Source organism: Psammomys obesus, unplaced genomic scaffold (genome assembly GCF_907164565.1).
Source record: "Psammomys obesus unplaced genomic scaffold, mPsaObe1.curated_primary_1811, whole genome shotgun sequence".
Lineage (NCBI taxonomy): Eukaryota > Metazoa > Chordata > Mammalia > Rodentia > Muridae > Psammomys > Psammomys obesus.
The window spans coordinates 11,097,308-11,104,721 of record NW_026596085.1 but is presented as its reverse complement, the minus strand read 5'-3'; the positions used below and the strand labels follow the sequence as shown (position 1 = coordinate 11,104,721).

The window sequence follows — 7,414 nt, the reverse complement described above, 5'->3', positions numbered from 1 at the left end:
ATGGCCCCGCCCCCGGGGCGCACTCGCGCCCCGACCCTGTCCGCGCGCGCACCCAGCCCTGCGCGGAAGCGGGTCCCTGGGGCGCGCGCGCGCGGGCGCGCGCCGCCGCCATTTTGGAGCGATCTAGCCCGCGGCCCCGAGCCGGTCCCGAGCGGGTCTCGAGCCTCCCCCCGGCTGCGCCCGACTCCGAAGGCGCCGCGCTGCGAGGCCGGGCCCATGTGCGTGCGGCCCGCTCCAGGCCGTCCGCGCTTCACCTCCGCGAGCGTCCTGGCCTCCCTGGGGCCTCGGAGGAGCCGCCGCGACCCCCAGCCTGCGGGGCAGGTGAGTGCGGCCGCGCGCCTGCTGCTTCCTCTGGCCCTGGGAGAGGAGGGACCCCTTCTCCGTCAGTCAGCGTCCTGCTGTCACTCAGCGCCCAGTCAGTGGCTCAGCGTCTTTGTCACCCTGCGCTTCGTCGAGGGGTCAGCGCCCTCCATCAGTCTGCTCTCCTGTCATCCAGCACTCTCCACTCCCGTCATTCATTCATCCATCCATCCATCCATCCATCCATTCCTCTCCATTCCCCCAGCTAGCCCTTTCTGTCAGTCAACATCCTTCTTAGCTACTGTGTCAGCTCATGCCTTTCAGTGGTCGGCCAGTTTCCCCACTCTTTAGAACCAGTCTTAGCCTATCAGTGGCCTCCTTGTCTTCCTCCCCGTGGTCCACCTCCGTCCCTATTTAGGCCCCTCCCCTCTGTCAATGCCTGGAAAGGTGTGGCAGACCTTGGACATCGGGTGGGGGCGGGGAGGGTTGTCAGTCCTCATCAGTGGCCTACTACTAGTGACCTTTCCACCAATCCGGCTTCCCACCCTGCTCCTCTTCTCCCTGCCCGTATCCACTGCCAGACACTGACTTTGTTATTGTCCTTTATTTTCATCCCGCTCCTCTTCCTGTCATTCCTAGTTGTCATCAGTCCCCCACTGTCACTCTGTCACTTTCCCTGGCTTATCTTCTCCCACTCCCCATCACCTCTTGCTTCTCCCACACTCTTCTCTAAGCTGCCCTCCTTAATGGGGCCCCTTCACCTGCTACTTTGTATCCCTGAAGCTGGCTACTTGTTAAGAATTGACTCCAGTTTGTTACTGATCTCCTGCGCTTCACCCACCCGCTCTCTCGGTCCGTCACTTTTTCCAGTTCTTGCACGGTAGCCCCTCCCCTCAGTTTGTCAGCATTCTTCTCATCCATCTTGCCCCTCGGCCTTATTCCAGACTGTTAGACTTTCACTCATGCCTTCATCTCTGTCCTACTTGACACTGCTGCTCTCTGGCTTCTTAGCATCTCCTTCCCCGTTCGTTTTTCTTTTCTTTTTTTGAGACAGGGTTTCTCTGTGTAGTCGTGGATGTCCTGGAACTCTGGCCTTGACTTCGTAGAGATCCTCCTGCTTCCGCCTCCCTAGTGCTGCTATCAAAGGCATGGGTCACTACCACCCTGCTTCGTTCCTCATTCTTATCTGTTCCTATCTTTCCCTTTCTCTTTTTTTTTTTTTTTTTTTTTTTTTTTTTGAAGACAAGGTCTTGCTATGTGCCCTTGACTAGCCCAGGCTCGCCTCAAACTCATAGAGATTTGCCTACCTCAGCCTGAGATTAAACGTTTTCCCAGACCAAGTCTGTTGTTTATCTCTTGGTGTCTTTTACTTTCTGGGTCTTCCCTTTGACCAACTCTCTAATCCTCTTATGAGTTAAGTAAGCTCTTGAAGACAAAAATAAGCTATCTTTTGTTTTATTCTGAGGCAAGGTTTCCTTGTGTAGTCCTGGCTGTCCTGGAACTAGTTCTGTAGACCAAACTGGCCTTGAACTCACAGAGATCCAACTGGCCTCTACATCCTGAGCACTGGGATTAAAGGCATGCCCAGCACAAAGCTAGATTTAAGGAGGACGTGGTGGTGGGAGAGAAGGACATGGACTTCCAGGGTTGGGAGAACACAGATAATGAGACGGGAACAGCCCAGATCTCTTGAAGGAACTAGATAATACTGGTGTGCCTAGGTTAAGGGGCAACTTGGCTCAGAAGGTTGATTTGCTAGTCAGCCTTCCAGGTGAAGAGCTGGGTCTTAAGTTTCTGGGTGAATTTAGGCTGAAGATTGAGATGTGGGCTGTTATGATTATTTGGATTTTGGCACATGGGAAGGAGGGGAATGTTGTGGTTTAAACCTCTGTAGTTGACTGAGGGAAGAATTTTGGAGGAAGAGCCGCTGGAACTTCTTAGAGAAGTGTGAGGGAATGAGGGAGCTCAGAGTGATTTCCAGGCTTCTTGATGGAACAAATGGTTGGGCTGTAACATCTTTTAATCAAGTGGGGAAGTTGGATTGAGGTAGTGATAGATATGAGGGAATTATTACATGTTAGAGAAAAAGCAAGGCTTTCTTTTTGCTGAAAGTAGTGAGAGCCATCTAAGAAGCACAGGGGTCATTAGGGAGAAAATATCTTACAGAAAAATCCAAAGCCCAGAGGAGAGGTTAAAGATTTATTTATTTATTTATTTATTTATTTATTTATTTTTTTATCATATATTCAGTGTTCTGTCTGCTTGTAGGCCAGCATGCTAGAAAAGAGCACCAAATCTCATTATGGATGGCTGTGAGCCACCGCATGGTTGCTGGGAATTGAACTCAGGGCCTTTGGAAGAGCAGCCAGTGCTCTCAACCTCTGAGTCATCTCTTCCAGCCTGGGAGATAATGTTTAAAGCTTTGGGAATAACTATTTACTTAGAACACAGTCATAATGTATTGAGTATTTATTGTGTGCCATTGCTTTTTTTATTTTTATTTTTATTTATTTATTTTTTTTGAGACAAGGTCTCTATGCAGCCGTTCTGGAACTTGCTATGTAGACCAGACTAGCCTAGAACTCACAGAGATCTACCTAATTCTGTCCCCCAGGTGCTAGGATTAAAGGCATGAATCATCACGTCCAGCTCTGTATTTAATTCATATGGGAAATTTTCACCTAGTCATCAGGGTAAGCATAGACTATAGGAGCTGTAATTTCCCTGTTTCAGAGATAAAGAGACGCAGGATTTGTATTGCAGGCAGTAGGGCTCTGCATCCCTCTTTTCCTTCTCTCCCCTTAAGAAAAGGGTAATGTTTAAAATATTTAAACTAATAACAATAATAACTGATCACAGTTATATTCTGTCATGCTTGGCAGGCCCAGACACTTTTTAAAGTATGTATGTGTATCATCTCGTGTTTATACAATTATTTAGTGATGAAATTGCCCTTTTTTCAACTCTTTTTCTTTTGTTTTTGTTTTTTTGAAACAGGATCTAATTTTACCCAGTATGACCTTAAATATTGCTGTGTAGATTGAGGGCGACCTTAAACTTTTGCTCCCCTTCCTTTACCTTCCAAGTGCCTGGATTACAGGATATACCACCATGACTAATTTATATAGTGCTTGCGATTAAACCCAGGGCTTCATGTATGTTATCACGCATTCTAACAACTGAGCTACCTCTCAGTCCCTCCTTTTTTTAAAACAATAAAACAAACAAACCAAGATTTTATGTAGTCCAGGCTGATCTGGAACTTGGCTAGGTAACTGAGGCTGGCCTTGAACTTTTGATCCTCATGCCTTGAGTCTCCTGTACTGGGATTACAGGCATATGCTACCATCCCTGGATAGTAGGTTACTCTTAACATTCTTTTTAATATCATCTGAGGGCTATGGAGATGACTCAGTGGGTAAGAGTACTTGCTAGGAAGGCAAGAGAGCCTGAGTTCAAATCCCCAGCATCCACGTAAAAGCCAGGCATAGCTCTACATGTCTGTAATCCAAGCGTTGCAGGCTGGAGGCAGGTGGATCTCAGGGGTTCTCTTGACAGCCAGTCTCACCGAAATCCAAACCAAAGCCAACAGCAAGATCTAGTGGCAAGTTTCAGGTCCAGTGAGCTAGCATACCTTAAAAAAAGAGGGAGAGACCGATAGAAAACACCGGTATCCTCTACTCCCACCCCACATACTTATACATAAGAGTACTAAGACGGAAAGTCAGGTATCTGATGTCAAAACGAAACAAAACAAAAACAGAGCTCAGATTCAACCCAGGTTCCAGAGCCTGTGCCTTCCACAGCTGCATCTTACAGGTTTCTTATGCAGATGGATAATATGATCTCTCACCGTGCTTAGCATCCTCTTCCAAAGTAATTGATATTGCTATTTTCTTTTGTGTCATTCTCTTTATATTAAAAAATAATTTTTAAAGATTGATTTATTTATACATATGAGCACTTTATTTGCATGTGTGCCTGCATGACAGGAGAGAGAATCCGATCCCATTATATGTGGTTGTCAGCACCGTGTGGGTGCTGGGAACTGAACTCAGGACCTCTGGAAACACAGACAGTGCTCTTAACCACTGAGCTATCTCTCCAGCCCCCGTTTGTGACATTCTAAAGATGATTTAACAAAAGATTATCCTGTTCATAAATATGTTTGAGAGAAAGGTAAATATTTTATAGAAATGAGTTGCATAACCAAGGGTGACACTTTTAATCCCAGTACTCAAGAGTCGTCGAAGTAGGTAGATCTTAGAGTTTAAGGAGCCTGGTCTACATAGCAGGTTCCAGGCAAGCCTTGAGTTACATAGTGACACTGCCTTAGTTAGTTTTTATTTTGTTTTTTTTGTTTTTTTTTTTTGAGACAGGGTTTCTCAGTGTAGCCTTGGCTGTCCTGGACTTGCTTTGTAAACCAGACTGGCCTTGAACTCAGAGATCAGCCTGTCTCTATCTCCCTGAGTGCTGGGATTACAGGTTTGAGCTACTGAACCTGGCTGGTCTTAGTTACTTTCTATTGCCCTGACAAAACACCCATGACCAAGGCAACTTATAAAAGAAAGCATTTAATTTGGGACTCAAAGTTCTGGTGACTTAGAATCCATGTCTATTATGGCATGGACCATGACAGCAGGCAAGCAGGCATGGTGCTGGAGTAGTAGCTGAGAGCCTGTGTCTTCAAACACAAGCATGAGTCAGAGAACTAATGGGATGGTATGGGCTTTTAAAACCTCAAAGCCCACCCCTAATGACACTTCCTTTAGCAAGGCCAATTATTAATCCTTCCTAAACAGTTTTACCAATATTCCAGGTATTCAAATATACGTGCCTATCAGGTCTACTCTCATTGAAACCACTTGAGATCCTGTAAAAAAAAAAAAGAAAAAGAAAAACAAAAACAAAAAACCACACATACACACACACACACAGAAAAGAAAGGAAAAAAAAGGTAAACAAAGCATATAGGCATCTTTCAGACATTGTTCTGTACCTTATTTTACATTTTACTTCTTTGTGTGTAGGTCAGAGGACAGCTTGCTGAAGTCGGTTCTCACTTACCATTATGTAGGTTTCTGAGGTCAAACTCAGATCCTGAGCCATCTTGCTTGTTTTTGAAAATTATGTTGTATCCATATAGCATTAGCAGCCTTCACCCTTTCAGCTGAACATAGTCTTTTGTTTTTATCTTGTTTACATTATTGCATTTAAAATTGTTGAAGGATATTTCAAACCCAGAGAAATCTTACCTGCATGAATTTAATACATTTTAACAAGTATATATATTAATGTTGCCAGTTGACGTGGCTCATACTTTTAATTCCAGCAGTAAGGAGTCTGAAGCAGGCAGATCTCCCTGAGTTCAAGGCCAGCTTAATCTATATAATTACATCTAGGCCAGCTAGGTTTACAGTGAGCTCCTGTCTCAAAAAAAAACAAACATTACTGTGGACATTTCTCATGTCAATGTAGAGAAAATTTCTAACACTCTCAAAAATTTCTTGTGTTCCTTTCCAGTCATTATAACCATCCTCTCAATCTTCAAGTAGTTGATATTCTTATTTCTGTAGATTAATTTTCTTGGTACTCAGACTTTAAATGGAGTTATAAAATATATGCATCTTGTAGGAAATAACATACACCTGTAATTTCAGCAGTATGGAATCTGAGACAGAATCATGAGGCCACCCTGTGATAGATATATCTATATCTATTTATCTATATATGTATATATATCTATATAGATATGGACATATATATCAAGACTGTGTCAAAAATAAACAAACCAAAACAAACTTGTTCTACCCCAAGTTGTCTTGCTAGTTATAAAATAAGTTCTTAAATTTCTGTGATTATTTTTGCTGAGTTTGATTGGTATTATATAAAATCTAAAGATTAAATTCAGAGTTGAATTAGTCTTTTTTAATCTATACATTTAATTTTATTTCTCTATTTAGATTTTTTCTTAGTATTTGTTTTCATTGCAAAGTTACATTTTTCATTTGAATTGTTTTGAGCTGTTTTGTCTTTTGATGGTATTGTTAATTTCTTTATTGTTTTTCATTATTTGTTGTACAAATATTTGCTGTAAATATAATGGTAACATATTTTGCAACATTGTGTAACTTATTAATTCTCATAGTATATCCCTTTGAATTTTCTACTTATATAATTATATTTGCAAATAAAGATAGTTTTAGTATCTTTTACAATTAGTATGCCTTTTATTTTTTAAATTGATATGCCTTTTTGTTTTACTTTTCTATTACATTGAGTAGAAGCCTCCAAACAGTGTTAAATAAAAGTGATAATAATGGGTCTTCAGTGATTGAGAAAGTTGCCTTTATTTCTGTTTTGTGGAATTAAAAAATATTATTTATTGTTACTGTGTGTGCTATGTGAGTATGAGCATGCCATGGTGTCCATGTGGGAATCAAAGGGCAAGTTTGTGAAGTCAGGTCTCTCTTTCCACCTTCGTGGGTTCTGGAGAATAAGGTCACCTGGCTTGTGCAGCAAGTGACTTATCTGCTAAGTGAGCTCACTGGCCTGTGGGATGTTCTCATAATGTAAGAGTGTTGGATTTTGTCAAATGCTTTTCTGCTTCAATTCAGATGGTTATTTTATTCTCATTGATTTGTGGTATGTCATATTGGTTGATTTTCAGATGTTAAAAATAACTGCATTCTTGGGGTAAATTCCTCTTGGCATGACGTACATTCTTTTGTGTGTGTGATTTGGTTTGCTACTGTTTTGTTGTGGCTCTTTGCAAGTTTATGAAGAGATATTTACAAATGCCCAGTTTTCTTCTTTTCTCTTTTCTCCCTGCCCTCTCTTTCTCTTCTTCTCTCTCTTTCCTTTTATTCTTTTCTTTCTTTCTGTCCTAGGGTCAAGCCTTGTGTATGCTCAGCAGTGCTGTTTTTGTTTTGTTTTGTTTTTGAGATAGGGATGTCACTTTGTAGTTTGGGCTATCCTGAAACTTAGTTATCCTCTTGTCTCACTTCCATATACTGGGATTAAAAGACTGGAGCCATCACTCTAGGCAAAATACCATGTCAATATCTAGATAATAATTTTTGGCAATATTGGGCTCTGTGTATTTTTTTTTTTT

The 7,414-nt window shown here is 42.1% G+C and overlaps 1 protein-coding gene across 1 annotated transcript in view; it reads left to right on the top strand.

The window, feature by feature from the left end:
• The window catches only part of Ppp6r2 (protein phosphatase 6 regulatory subunit 2), a 22,057-nt gene continuing 14,643 nt past the window's right edge, over window positions 1-7,414 (top strand). The window contains exon 1 of the mRNA XM_055626820.1: window positions 1-458. Coding sequence (XP_055482795.1) covers window positions 1-458 — 458 coding nt within the window. The remainder of the gene's footprint in view (window positions 459-7,414) is intronic.